The following is a 14,810-nucleotide window of genomic DNA, read 5'->3' on the forward strand; positions in this document are numbered from 1 at the left end:
TAGCTGTTTTTTACCTTCCCTCTTTATTAATTTTCCTTTCCCACCAAGTATTCTTCGCTTAATTATCATGCTTTTAGGAAAGTTCCCAGCCACGTAATTGCACCATTCAAATCTAGACCGTTAAAATATATGATGAAATCGTTAAAATATTCGAGATGAGATAAAAAAAATCGAACCCTCGTCTTCAAGGGTAATTTGGTTTCCAAGGATCAAATTCAAACGTAATTCTTTTTGCTATACCACAAAAAAATTTATCCTAAAACCCCAAAAACTTCTAAATCCAAGCACTTGGATACACCATAATCGTTCTGTTTTCATAGTACTTTGTGATCATAAACTGAGAAAGATCAAACCTACATGTGATGAATTCCATGATAATACATCATATACAAGATTCAGTAAACCAAAAACAACATTCCTAAGCCTTACATGTCATGAAAGAATTTGTAAGTCCTAACATCTATCACAATGAACCTGATGGCACCAATGCAGCCCACTACTGCAACAACTGAGAACCATGTGGCTATGGTGAGGTTAATGAGCTGCACTGAGCGGCGAAGTCTCGTGTTTTTGGGCATTCTTCCCGCTTTCAGATAGGCTAAAGCGGGGAAGACGAAGTCCAGAGGTGTGAACCCAACCGCCCCACAGATGGACACAAAGTCCCCGAAAAATGGCATGGCTGCAGCAATGAGAGTGATGACAACCATGTAGACTGAGGTGAGAAGAAGACGGATGAGGTAGTTTCTGAAGGGGATGCGGCTAGCGGTTTTCTGGGATAGGAGTTTTTCTTCGAAGTGGATGAATGTTGGTCTGCAATATATCTAGGTGAAGAAGAATCGACATAGATGAAGTTATTTTCACAATGCAATTCTATGTAAATAAAGGCATTACTTAGAACTCAGATGGAATCGCAAACAAAGCTACCTGGAAGCACCCTGATATCTGAATCACAGCAAAAATATTTGCCATGACTATTGCCCACTGTGGGATAGTGAGTGAAGACAGAATGTAAGGCTGAACTTGTGATCCAAATGCCCAGTAGCCCCAGAAGGCCAATTGCCAATACGACAAGACTATGAGGACATATGCTGCTGATACGCCTCTATACATGTTCTTCTTTGCAGGTTCCCGCACAGTATTCTGACCAGAGAATGATCGCATTCACTGTGTTGTGATGGAGATCAAGAAAGGAAAGAAAGAACGTCTTTTAACCAAATGTAGGTTGTGAAGGAGAATATTTTACCTGTATTTCTGGAAGCATTGCATCTCCAAAGGAAAAGGCTATTGTGCCAAGAGCGTTGAAGGCTTTAAATGCCTTAGAAGAGGAGCTTCCTTGTAAGCTGTAGCTAACTGAATTCCTGTCAATCTTTTTGCCTAAAATGAGATATGTTATCAGGCAAAGGTTCAGGAAAACCTGAATCAGCTTGGAACATGATGAAAAGGGAAGACGATCAGAAAATTCATCTCAAGCTCACCGTTATAAATTGTCACCCCAATAGTTGTACCAGCAAAGCCAATTGTACTGAAAGTGCACACTGCATTGACCCATCTCAGTGAGTGGATATCAGGAAACTGTGAAAGAAAAAGTTCAAAGGCCCCGAAAAAAATAATGAAATGCTGCAAGGTTAAGGCACCATCTGGGTGATAGTACTTGTAAACTGCCTGCACAAAACATTGAAGTTGATAAACCCTAACAGACCAATCCTGAAAAAATGAAAAGAAGAAATGATAAATACTACTGATCCTGTAAAGATTAATCGACCTTAAGGCTGCTGCCAGCAGCAATTTGGATGGCAATGTTATTGCCCAGAGAAGCCACCTGCTGAAAAAATGCAATAGACCAATAACCCCAGAATCCTTCAAGAATCAGAAGATATCATTATAGTCCAGGAAAATAAAAAACTGGTGGGAAAAATGCAATGCAAGAAAAGCATTAGATTGAGTTCTCCTATATCTGGTTCTTCTAGCTCCAATGTATACAAATATTTTGTGCTAAGAAAACGTACAGATAAGTAACTGTTACAATATGAAACATACAGATCAGTGAGCTATAAGGCCTCAGCATGAGTTCATGCAAGTTGTGCAATTTGGTATTTTTGACCAAAAGCCGTTTATGAAACATGTAAATATTGAAGAAAACATATCCAAAACTGACAAAGCAGCCCAAGATGAGAAGGGTCATAGATAAATGCATAATCAAACATAACAAACACTGAAAATTCCACATTGGTTTTGTTATTATTGTTGTGTCTTTTGTTTCACTGGTGTGATTATGGAGGGGATACTGACCAAAAATGCTCTGTCCAAGAAGCCGGTATGTAATATGTTTCTGCCCATTCCATTTCCATAGAGATGCGATCAAAAGGCTAGAATACCATGTGGCCAGTGTTCCACCCACCAAGCTACTAACACCTGAGTTTGAATTGGCAATAACAAATCCCAGATGAGATCGAGATGGCAAATTTTTTTTCTACTTTTCCTCTCTATTTTCTTTCCTTGACATTTTCTATCAATTTTTCTAAACACCAAACATAGGGCAAAAGAGAGAAGGCATCCAATGCCACCACTAAAATGGTGAAAATTTGGAGAAATTTTTCTAGAAATGTGAATCAACCTCTTGATACTCAACCCAATGAAGTTTCCATACTCAATTCAATGTAGCGCTAAATCAGAGTGAAAAGTAACAACGATTCAATGGGCTTAAACTTAAGAGCCATCTTCAGGGTTACCAAACAGTAAAGAGAGTGATTTGAAGTTTTCAAGAGGGGAGTAAACCCTTAAAGCCTTAGCTTAAACAATTTCATATTCAATTCAAACCAGCAGGCCAAATCAATTAAAAGAAAGTAATAAATTAACTCATAATTGCAAATTAGGGACTCAATCCATGGGAAACAGTTTTTCTTCAAACAAAATTGAAGCTTATAGATTCCACCAAAATTGTATTGGAAACTGTTTTTAAACAAAAAAAAAAATTGAAGCTTGAACATGAAATTTTTTTAATAAATTTGGGGAAACCCAGGAAATATTTAATAAATTTGTTGCTATTTTTAAGATTAACTTCAAAGGATAAACCAAATCAATCTTATAGATTTTGACAACTTATTTCAGTACTTGACTTATTCTAGTCGCGTTCACAATTGCTATGTTTGGCTGCTGAGAAAAAGATAAGAAAACAAGGGGCAAAAAATCCATAACCCACTATAAGTTCCAGCGAACCAAGTTATATAACTGGGTTTTAACTTCTCTAGTTTCCCGTATTCAGACTTTTAAAAACAGAGTTCTTTTATTTTTCTTTCCTGCACTTTCTCGGCAACCAAATAAATAGGAAAGCAATGAAATTACCAAGAGGCCATCCAAGAGAAGAAAGAGCAAAGGGAAGCGGAGCGTAGGCAGCTGGAGTGGCGATGGTAGTCGCCACATGGAACGCCGCGTGCTTCCACGTCCCCTACCTCCTCCTCCTGCAACTGCAACTTCATTGGCTGCTTTTTCTCCTTCTTCTTCATCGACCCTGATTTTCTCTGCAGTTGTTGCTGGTAGCGGTAAAGCCATCTCTGGCGTTCTCCAGCTCCGGTGGTGGATGGAAGTTATTTGAAAAGTACATCAATGGAGTTTATGCGAGACCAGTCACCACAATAGTTTGTATTTTTGACTTTCTTTCTGTTTCATGTTGAAAAATGGGAGGACGGCCTCTTTCACTCCTTGATATTTTTTTCTGTTTACATTTATTTTTCAGTCGTTGAATGTCACTCCAATTAGCGTATGCTTATTCGATCTCATATTAAAATTCGATGAAATCCACTCGTCTTTACCCTCTGAGGAGCCAATCAAACATACATTACTCGGCCTCTTACGAAGACTGAGTTTATTACCATAGAAAGGGTAAGTTTTGAGGTTGAGTGACTTAAAAATCTCTTATTAGATATCCATTTACGGATAAGACCATCATTGTCTCTATATATGCAATATGATAGTCAAATTATAATTAAGAGTTACATGTTTAATGGGAAGAATAGACACATGCTTAAAACACAATATTATGCCGACAACGGTTTGCGATAAGAATTAAATCTCTAGGGTTTGTAAGGTCAAAGTTGAACTTAGCCCATCCTTTGACCAAATCACTAAATACAAAATTAGTCGAAGAAACATTGAAAGGGATGAAGCTTATGTCTAATATACGGTTTAAGAGTGATGATAATCCAACTTACAATAATGGAAATCTCACAAAAGTAGGTTTAGATATTAAGTCATTTGTTGACTATAACATGCTCTACTAGGTATTAAGTCATTTGTTGACTATAACATGTTCTACTAGTTAGTTATATCGAAGTATATTTTTAGGGTGTAGATAGAACATATTACACAATGATTGAGAATGAATATTTACACTTAATGAATATCATATTCATCATAGGTGATGTGTTTAGTTTTACTTGATGGATTATAGTATGAAAACTTAGACAGATTTTCTAGAATTCTTATGAAATATCCAAGCAAAGTGCATGGTCTATTTTTGCTAACTCATTATGTATACCTCAAAATTAATAAACTAATGTGGATAATAGGTTCTTTGAATCATATAAAAAAAACATTGGTTCATAGAAATGTATTTTCACTAGGTTTCTGTGACTCGAAACTTATTCATTCTAAGGCTAATTCATAGTCCATAAATACTAATGCTAATGCATTGGATTCTAATATTCCTCTAATTATTTTCTTCATTCACTTTTTCACGCATGCACTATGCAAGGGTTTGTTAGAAGAATGCATGTATGTATGTGTTAGAGTGCAATAGTATAAAGGTGTCAATTCTACATTGGAAAGGGATTGAAACCTTTTGCACTTTATATCATGTCCCACATCCATAACCTCTTAAGCTTATGGAGGGGGAAGTGGGAGCCTTGCGTGCCCATTGGGCCTAAGTCCGTCCAATGGGATTTCAAGTGGCTTGATCCAAGAACTTGCACGCACATCCCAACTCTCAAAGTCTCTATATAAAATAAAATTTGCACCTCTGCTCCACCATTCCCTACTTACTATAGTCCATACCATTCCACCGTTCCCTACCTACTATAATCCATACCACCATTATAGAAAACTCATCTATTGTTGTAGTGCAATAAACCATAACCATATCTACTATAAACCCATCTAACTACAATCCCGTCCATCACTATTGCATACCACCTTAGCCGTTGGAACACTGATTCCACCTTACCCACTACAACACACTTCCACTATTACAATCCATTATAGGTTTAACACTTTTTGATAGTTGAAGTAGACTTTACTCTTGCTACAATCATTTCATTTTTCAAACTGTATTGGTCTCGTCCAAGGAGTACACCTAGTTGAGTTGAGTTCTTAGTTGTTGAATCCTAAAGGTAGAACATCAACTCCCTATTGCACTAAAATTGATCTCATTAATAAATGAACCTACTTTAAGGACAATACTTTGTCATGTCTCGACCTCCCTAAATTGATAAGTGTCTAGATTTTTTTTTTCTTTTTTTCCCCTTTATTGTCATGTTTTGGACTCAATTTAGTTGTCACTTCATTTTAACCCTCTAGTATTTTAAAACCACCAAATGGAAGATACAAGAGAAAAAGACCATACTCATATCTTTGCTTAACATACCATAGTCTATCAAATAAAATTGGATTATATTTCTTTATAATTATATTTAGAGCTATTTATATGTTTACACCAACTTCAAGTGATATTTTCTTTAAATCAATTAATTGAATAAATGGTGCTCATAATCTCGTACAAAATTCCAATATATGCCATTAAATATGCAAAAAATAAAAAAATTATTGAACAAGGCATTTAGAAGATGAAATATTTGATTTGTAAGGCATTTTCATATTTTGATATTAAGCTTTTATTTCCAATGCAAGTTTCATCTAGCTTATACTTTTAATCTACTCATTTCAATATGATTTTTTTTTTCAAAATTTAAAATAAAAATTTAAATAACTTTGATAATAGTGGCAAATTTAAAATGTTGTGAAGTGTTTAAAAGTTAACCTTTTTTTACTTGGGAAAATTATACATATTATATTCAATTTTGGCTTTGAGTTGATCCTATATCAAAGTACAAAATAATCAACCATATGAGATCTCGATTCGAATTACATGATCAATGATCTACTTTGATTGATAACATTTCTATATGATATTGAAAGAACAAATGAGACCATTTTCATTGTGTAGCCAAATCTAATCAACCACCATTTTACCTAATAGAATATAATTTTCATTCTTCTTTACAAACCATATCTTTGTCCATAAATTAGATCTACCATGATGCCATTTATTAATTACAAAGATAAAAATTATTTAATATATAAGTTAGTTTTATAGCCATTTTTTGTTTATTAGGCAGTAGAAATCATATCTAAATTTTGAAGAATATTTTTTTTTTTTATAAAATTTTCAAATGTTGATAGATTTAAGGGTTTTGAGAATAGCGATAGCAATATCTCAACGGTATAACACCAAAATAGGGTGTCATGTGTGTCCTCCAATAAGTTGTGTCGTATTTATTATTCAATTGCACTATACTTTATACAAATTGTAATTACTTTGTATCATGCTAGCTCGGTTAGATTTTATTATACATTTAAAGGATATTTAGTAAATTAACTTAATTTAAATCATTAAATAAATTAAATATATTCAATAAAATAATTTAATATAACTACGTAGACTCAAAAGTAACTTTAAGTATTAAATCAAAATAGATAACTTAGTGAATGTTTGATAAAACTTAATACTTATTACTTAATGACTTAAAAAAAAATTTAAACTAAATTATTTTTAAGTTGATAATTTAAAACTTATTACTTATTTTTTACTTTAAGTATTAAAGTTATTTGATAAAATTTTAACTTAAAATTTATTCTAAATCATCAATTATATATTTATCATCGTTAATTTTAACTAATATTTATTTTCATTAATCTTAAGTAATAAACTTGTTTGTTAAACATCGATATTTTTAGTATTGCAGATACATGAGATAGCTATGAAATATTTACTATAAAAAAAATGAGTCATGACATGGAACCATAATTATAAAATATACTTTCACCATGTGTGAGTAAATGAGATCCTTGATAAATTAATTATTTTAACTTAATACTTAAAATTATTTTTAACTTTAAGTTATATATTGAGTTATTTTATCTGTACATGACTTAAATTAAGTTATTCAGTGGTTAATTTGATTTATCAAAACACCCTGACCTTAGATTTAAAATTTGGGATAATACCAGAGGGATATCCTGTACGTTTTCTAATTTTTATTCTATTTACCATTTTTTTTTTTGGTTTTTTGTCTATGCTGGTGCCAGACCCGACCCGAATCAGAACCCACCCGCTGTTATTGTTCACATCCATGCCTGCCACGGAACCGCACTGATTCAAACCCACATAAACCCTAGTGAAGAGAAAGACAACGGGAAAATCTCGACGCCCTGTTGCCAAACTGTTTCTCGCTTCCAACAATGGTGTACATAGAATCTTGGGACGAGTTCGTGGACCGATCTGTTCAATTGTTTCGTGCCGATCCAGACTCTGTACTCGCCTTTCTCTCATTCATTTCATATATGTGTTTTTGTTCGTGGAGTCTTTGTTGTTATCGCCGATCATCGTTGACTCTTGTTTGAATGTAGTCTTTTTGATTGTTTTCGTTTTGGTTGATTGATTTTGGTGGTTGACCCTGCAGACTCGGTATGTGATGAAGTACAGGCACTGTGATGGTAAATTAGTGCTGAAAGTCACTGATAACCGCGAGGTATGCTTTGGATTCAGGTCCAAAACGTTAAAGTCTTGATTTATATTCGGAAATTTGATTTGGGATTTTTTTTCTTTATTGCAATGCGTGGGGCGTTATTTTGGCTTTTCTCAATGCCTCATTGTGGGTTTCTTGCCTTGTATTGGAATGCTTATAAGTTTGTATACTAGAATTCAGTGCATAGGGATGGTGCGTGTTTGATCTTTGTATATTGGGGTTGGTCTTGTTGTATGATGTCCGTGCTTGCTGGTTCCTGGTTTTATAATGCCTTGAATTCGGTGTTGTGAATTTGCCTTTTTTTTTTTGGGGGTGGGGCGAGTTGATCTTTGTACGATGACATGAGGTTCTAGGGAAATTTGTTGATGAAAAGGGGTCAAAATCTCTCTCACTTTTGATACAAAGGGACTTCACCCAACTTGAAGGATATTGAAACCCCAAAGATTTTTGGACAGGGAATGTAGAATGTTTGGGTGGTTTTCAAAGTAACATCTCCATCCAGCAAGCCTTACTGCTGCACCAGCATAATTATCACTGCTTTCTTGTCTTTTCTTAACCATCATCCTTGACAAAATCTTCTCTGATTAGGGTGAATTCCTTGTTGTGACTGGTATGCTTGTTGAGTTCGGATCTAAACACCCTCATCTTAAGACTTTGAAGGCTTAAGTGTGTTTTTATTCTTTTTTTTTTTTTTGTATGGTGAAACCAGCTGATGAACTACTTGTCTAATATCCTCTGCCACTTGGTTAGTTCATTAAAACTCAGGGTGGCTTGAAGCTTGTATGTGAAATAGCAATTTCTTTGTCTATTACGTTACAACGCAATACAAGAAAACCATTGAGACAACCTATGGTTGTGTCACTGAGTCCTTTTCAACATATGTAGGTCTGTACTAGGCTAGGATTGACCACTTGACTCCCTTTTCAACACATGGGGGTTTATACATATATATAGTTAGTCATGTCTTCTCTAATTGGCCTGTGCCTTTCATTAAAGCATAGACAGTTGACATCCAAAATCCATGTGTGTCTATGGGTCATATGTTCATGATGTTTTTGAGCAGTATTATTGGTTTTTGATGAGATTTTTCTTGAAAAATATCATTAGCTAAAATTTGTGTCCCTAAAGAATGGTCATTAACTTATATTGGTGATAGAATGGGAAAATTGGTCAAATTCTTAGGGGTTTAGTTTTGTTGTTTGTTGGATAATGGAGATGGCATAAACCTCTTATTGATTGATGATAGGGTGTTAAGTGATATTATATTCCTTGCTTATTCCTAGCAGTTGGACACCTTAAGAACTTGGACAGGAGAGGGCGTCCTTTTAATGATTTAACATGATCAAAGTTTTTAAAGGCGAGGCGTTTTTGTGTTCGTGAGGTGAGGCGTAAGCCTCAAGGCGTTGAGGCGTAAGCTTTTTGAGCCTCACATTGTATAATTAATTAATATTTTTAAATATATAAAATAAAATAACATAAATAAAAACATGAAAACAATTCATTAGAATCATAAAAAAAAAAAAGCATACTAGTTCCCTACTTTCACAAAAAAACCATAACAAAGTCATAAAATAGATTTTAGATTCAACTATACTAATAGTTTCAAACTTTAACAAAAAACCATAACTAAGCCATAACAAAAAGCCAATTTTTGATCCTTAAAATTGGCCAATGCCTCTTTGCATTCCAATTTAGCATCTACACTAACTTTGTTGCATGGTTTCATACCATAATGAGTTCCGGCTAAGTGATGCTTGAGTCTATTCACCCCTCCCGTGCATCTTTGATTGCAAAATTTACATCTTAAATATTGCTCCCCAGCAACTTCAATAACATACTTCCACACAAAATCTTTTCTCGAATTTTTCGAATCGGAAGAACTCATTCTAAAAAAAAAAACCAATAATAATATTCAAACTTCTATATAACAATATAATTGACTAAAAAATAATAACAAAACATAATTGAAAGGAATTTAAAAATGAAATACAAAATTTAATTGGTTTAAATTTAAAAAAACCAATATTTTTTTAGAGGAATTTAAAAATTATACACATAAATTTTAATTGGAATTTAATAATGAAATAAAGAAAATTTGGGTGAAAATTAAAATTAAACCAGAAACAAAAAAATAATTTTAAGCAGCCAAATTACTGGAATATTTAGAAAATAAAAATGGATGAAGGGAGCTTACTGGCTTAGCGGCTGAGACTGAGAGCATGGTCAAAATTATTAGCTGAGAGCTTGGTCAAATGATTTAAATATATATAGTTATATGCATATATATTGGATGAAGAGGCATTTGATTAAAAAAAAAAATTGATGAAGAAGGAGACTAGTCGACTGCCAAGAGAGAGACCAGCCTCTGTGTCGAGTCTGTCGACTGCCATGGAAGATGGAGAAAAAGATGAAGAGATGAAGCCGAGAGGGGAAGCATGGGAGATGCGAGTTCGCGACATACCTAGAGATGAATGAGAGGGATCGCCGCCGGAGAAGATGCTCTGTGATTGGTCACCGCCGAAGAAGATGTTCTGCGATTGGTTGCCGCCTGAGGTTGAGCACTCGGTCGCTACTTCAGGTAGGGTTTCCTTTTGGAGTTTTTCTCCCAATTTCTGTTACCTTCAATCGGGACTTGGGTTTTGCTTTAGGGAATAGTTAGGGTGTTTTTTTTTTTTTTTTTTTTTTTTTTTTTTTCCGTTCATGGCCTCATCAGCTCCTACAAGGCGTGCACCTTCTTCTCGGAGCGTAAAAGGCGCGATCAAAGTGCGCCTCAAACACGCCTCATTGGAAAAGGCGTACGCCTTTCAGGAGTTGTGTTTTATTATTTACACGTCAAGGCGTTTTTGCCCCGCCTCGCCCTAAGGTGCACCTGGGATACGCCTTTGAAAACTTTGAACATGATAATGTTTAAACTTGTTAGGCTGTTCACATAAGTAAATAAATAAATGAAGTCCTTAGTGGCATCGAATGATTGAAGGTGGCAACATTAATATTTGCTAAGTTGACTGATGAGGGTAGTGATACCATTGTCTATGAGTATTAGCTTATGCTCAACTTGTCAAGTAAGGACCAAATTGTTGACATTGGTGGTGGATATCCTAAATTTATCATGTTTTTGGAGTTGAAGCTTTGTAATGCAGTATAAGTGCCTATAAGTTTCGAAAATTTTTTGTAGCAAGTAATTAAGATGCTATGTGTATGAGATTGGTGTGTTGCATTTAAAAATGAGTTATCCTTTGTACTGTATGGAGTTTATAGTTGATGCCAATGTTTTCTAAACAGGATTGGTCATTGAATCAGAAATGTGAGATTCAATGGTTGGACTGGTGGTTGATATGTATTATTAAAATTTAAAATAATTATAAAAAATTAAAATATATATAGATAATCAAGATATTTAATAATATCTTTTTAATATTTGATATTATCAAATTAAATCATGATAAGGATAAATATAAATGTGCTAATATTTTAAATTTTATTAAATAAAACATGTATGATATAATATTTAAATGGGAAGACTTTCAAAATGAGAAAAAATTTATTATTTAATTTTATCTATATATAAAAGTTATATACTTTATTATTTTGTACTTTTAAAAAATATTATATTATTTGATTTATATTATTTTCATACTTATTATAATGAAAATATTTTAAAAGCTATTTTATTTTATAGCAACTTGCCAATTTGTACCATAAACTATAATTGGCCCCTAGTGGTCAGCCCCTACTCCTTAACCTTCGGACCAAGGCTCAATCCTGTTGATGAGGAAACCATTTTGGAATTTTTGTAAATGCATCCCACATCGGAATCCGATGAGAATGTAAAGTTGTTTAAATTCCATTAGTGGCATGAATGTGATGTGCAAGTCACGAGGCGGCCACCCTGGGCCAAAAAGCAGGCCTAGGCCCAACATTTTGGGGAAAAAAGAAAGGGCCAGATTAGGCTGATAAAAAAGGGGGTGGACAAGGGGTGCAGAACTGGGCTGGACTGGTTCACCAATTTCACAGTCCAACCGCCATCAACCTGGTTCTGTTCCGTTCTGGCTAAAAAGTCAAACCAGTTGGTCCAGACCGGTTTTTAAATCATTGGTTGATGACATGTGATATTTTAGTATATTTGAGATGCCATGTGCTTCTGGAATCCGTAGCTTTAAAAATAATTTTTTTTTAAAAAAGAAAATTTATTCTCTAAATAGATACTCATTGATGCCCCTTGCAGTTTGCCTTTGATTTCAATGTAACCGAATGACTTTCTTCTTGTAAAGTATGTTTCAATTCAGAGAAGGCATCTTATCCTCTCAACCTTAAATTAGATTAACTCAGATGGCTAATTCACTTTCTTAACATTCCTGGCCTAGTGGTGTTGTTTTACACCTTTGCAAAACTATTGTTCAACTATTTTTGCATTGTTTTAGTGATGCTCCCTGTGTGACTTGACTCTTGTATGGCATATTAAATAACTCATGGTAGTGACAGATGCCCCATATCCATCCCAAGTTCCCATATGTTCGTCTCTATTGTTCTTATTGTCCTCTATGAAAGTATTTGTAAGTTCTGGCCATCCTATAATGAGGTGCCCCTTTATTCTGAAAGCTTTTAGTTACATTAAATTCACATTCCCACTGCTTTTACATCATGGACCTGAGCTCAGTTGCGTTTATAAATATGTATACAGGAGATGTAAAGAAGGGTTTTGATATCACTCATGTAAATGAATAGCCATGTTGTCCAGAACCTATGTTTCTGACATTGTATACTAAGTTAACTTATGTCATCAATCCTTTTATTTTTCCCAGTGTCTCAAGTTCAAGACAGACCAGGCACAGGATGCAAAGAAGATGGAGAAGCTCAATAACATATTCTTTACTCTGATGGCTAGGGGTCCAGAAGGTTTTTTCACCTTTTTCTACTTCTATTATAGTATTATTCATTCAGGATGGATGTGATCATTGCATGGAAATGGAAACCTCCCAACTGGTTTTTCTAATATTTGGGCACAATTCTGATAAACTGTTAGAATTACAGTACTATAAAATTTATCCAATGCTTACAAAATAAATAATCTCTATTTTTTAAGCAGATGCTATGGCTTTTTCAAAAATTAAACTCATTTGGATTACTCTGTAGTTGACAATGGGATGAGAAGATATTCTTTGCATGTCCATGCACTGCCCTTGTAAAGCTTCTTCATGTTCTAAAATGTTAGAAAGATGAGTTGAAAGTGAACCTGCAGCAGGACTTGCCATCTTCAAAATTGTCTACATATGAACTTGGCCATTATTAGTATTCTTTCATATATAATTATTTTTTGTTTTGGATCTTGTGTTTGCCAAGCTGTTCTAACAACCAGTCCTCCCTTTTCCTCTCTCTTCATTTAATTTATCATACAGTGGACATCTCAGAAGTTACAGGAAAAGAAGCGATGGAAGTACAGCCTGCCAAGAAAGGAAGAGGAAGGAAACAGTAAATTTATTGTTATCACACAGATTGGCGGCTTTGATCAATAATTCAGGGTTTGTGAATTATTTGGGAGATTTGTATTTGTCAAACCATTGGATTTTAATAGCAGATATTTCTTTTGCCAACTTCAGTGCCTTTTTGCTGAGTCCTCTTTAATAGCATACTGATTAGCAATTTTTTCTAGGGATTCTAGCTAATGCTTTTCTCCTTTGTGTCCATTTTTTGTGGATAAAGTTTTACTTTAGTTAACAAAGAAGCGATACTTTTGTTGTTTTATGCATGTCATTGTCATTGTGGGGTTGTAGTTTAACTTGCATACTAAATCAAGCGGACAGCAAAGTTCTTGGTTGCCTTTAATTTGTGACACAACCACGTGATGCATGCCATAAGCTCTTTTATTTAGAGTATTGAAAATTCAAGAAATGATGGATTAATATGATATTGTTATGATTCTATGAATGAGTTTTATTCAGCCATTTAGTAGGTAAATACAATCCAAGTTGATACTATGTGTGTTCATAACTATATTTACTATTTTCGTTTTCTTTACAATTCTTGTTACTATAGTTTATTTTTAGATGATTGAGTTTGGAAGATGAAATGGAGTTGGATTCAGGTTTTAAGAATATGACTCTCATGAATGAGTTTTATTCACCCATGTAGTAAGTAAATACAATCCAAGTTGATCCTATGTGTGTTCATAACTGTATTTACTATTTTTGTTTTCTTTACTATTCTTGTTATTCTAGTTCATTTTTAGATGATTGAGTTCAGAAGCTGAAATGGAGTTGGATTCAGGTTTTCGTTCTTGTCTTAGATAACAATGGGTTGGTTCAGGTTTGAATGTGTGGATCTAAACTCCCTCTCCAATTTGTCAGTCTGTCTGAGAGCAAGCCATAGTGGACATGGAGATCTGGGTAGTCCTTCCTTTACCATTTCTAATTCTGTGTTCTATGTGACTGGTACTGGTAGGATCCCAAAGCAGTAGCTCTTTGCTTTTCTATGCTTTAGCACATTCAAAAGGTAAAGTGTTACTTCCATGTGCCTCAAAAGCATGTGAAATTCTGCTCCTTTTCCCTCCCAAACAATTCGAAAGGAGGAACATATTCTTCTATTAAAGCCAGGAACAGCAGGATAGAATTTTGATGGGGGGCCAAAGGTATAGGACAAAGTGGATTGTTTGTTCATGATTAGGGTATGTTCCAAGGTAGAGTTCCAAACTTTTGTGTCAACCTCTTTTCTCTCAAAAGAAGAGTCTACACTAAATATATGCTAGGAATTGTTACAAGAAAGCTTCCATTTGGATGATGTGAGTAATACAGGATGGTGTCGGTTGTTTTGCTTTGAGAAAACTACCATTGGTAATGAAAATGGAAGTGGGTTTTTTTTTTTTTTTTTTCATATTATCAAGTCTTTGTGAAGATGTGTTATTATTCCCTTTTTTTCTTTTGTAATATTTTGTAAATTTCCATAGATTTATGGTGGGTTTCTTGTTGAAATAGTGTTGCTATTTGCCTTTTGAGCTTTGTACATGTGTGTGCCCAA

General features: G+C 34.3%; 2 protein-coding genes across 2 annotated transcripts; one reads left to right on the top strand and one right to left on the bottom strand.

Moving 5' to 3' along the window:
- Positions 1 to 138: 138 nt before the first annotated feature.
- LOC117918261 (GABA transporter 1-like) lies at positions 139 to 3,549 on the bottom strand. Its single transcript, XM_034834767.1, has 8 exons — positions 3,508 to 3,549; positions 3,343 to 3,445; positions 2,290 to 2,412; positions 1,763 to 1,857; positions 1,476 to 1,662; positions 1,244 to 1,374; positions 925 to 1,140; positions 139 to 821 (listed from the first exon to the last, which is right to left on the bottom strand). Exons 1-8 carry the CDS (start codon positions 3,547 to 3,549, stop codon positions 426 to 428), a joined length of 1,293 nt encoding a protein of 430 aa, XP_034690658.1. The 3' UTR covers positions 139 to 425.
- A 3,861-nt stretch (positions 3,550 to 7,410) lies between these two features.
- On the top strand, positions 7,411 to 13,545 carry LOC117917659 (signal recognition particle 9 kDa protein). Its single transcript, XM_034834002.1, has 4 exons — positions 7,411 to 7,584; positions 7,734 to 7,802; positions 12,602 to 12,695; positions 13,196 to 13,545. The coding sequence occupies exons 1-4, from the start codon at positions 7,513 to 7,515 to the stop codon at positions 13,270 to 13,272; spliced, it is 312 nt and encodes a 103-aa protein (XP_034689893.1). The 5' UTR covers positions 7,411 to 7,512; the 3' UTR covers positions 13,273 to 13,545.
- Positions 13,546 to 14,810: the final 1,265 nt, after the last annotated feature.

This window comes from Vitis riparia, chromosome 7, assembly GCF_004353265.1.
Source record: "Vitis riparia cultivar Riparia Gloire de Montpellier isolate 1030 chromosome 7, EGFV_Vit.rip_1.0, whole genome shotgun sequence".
Lineage (NCBI taxonomy): Eukaryota > Viridiplantae > Streptophyta > Magnoliopsida > Vitales > Vitaceae > Vitis > Vitis riparia.

Excerpts from the sequence above, each read along its gene's own strand:
- LOC117918261 (XM_034834767.1), bottom strand. The coding sequence starts at position 3,549 with ATGGCTTTACCGCTACCAGCAACAACTGCAGAGAAAATCAGG. Across the intron at positions 2,413-3,342 it reads TTCTCTTGGATGGCCTCTTG|GTGTTAGTAGCTTGGTGGGT; the intron begins GTAATTTCATTG and ends ATTCAAACTCAG. Across the intron at positions 1,663-1,762 it reads CTGCTGGCAGCAGCCTTAAG|GCAGTTTACAAGTACTATCA; the intron begins GTCGATTAATCT and ends TGTTTTGTGCAG.
- LOC117917659 (XM_034834002.1), top strand. The coding sequence starts at position 7,513 with ATGGTGTACATAGAATCTTGGGACGAGTTCGTGGACCGATCTGTTCAA. Across the intron at positions 7,585-7,733 it reads TTCGTGCCGATCCAGACTCT|ACTCGGTATGTGATGAAGTA; the intron begins GTACTCGCCTTT and ends TTGACCCTGCAG. Across the intron at positions 12,696-13,195 it reads GATGGCTAGGGGTCCAGAAG|TGGACATCTCAGAAGTTACA; the intron begins GTTTTTTCACCT and ends TTTATCATACAG.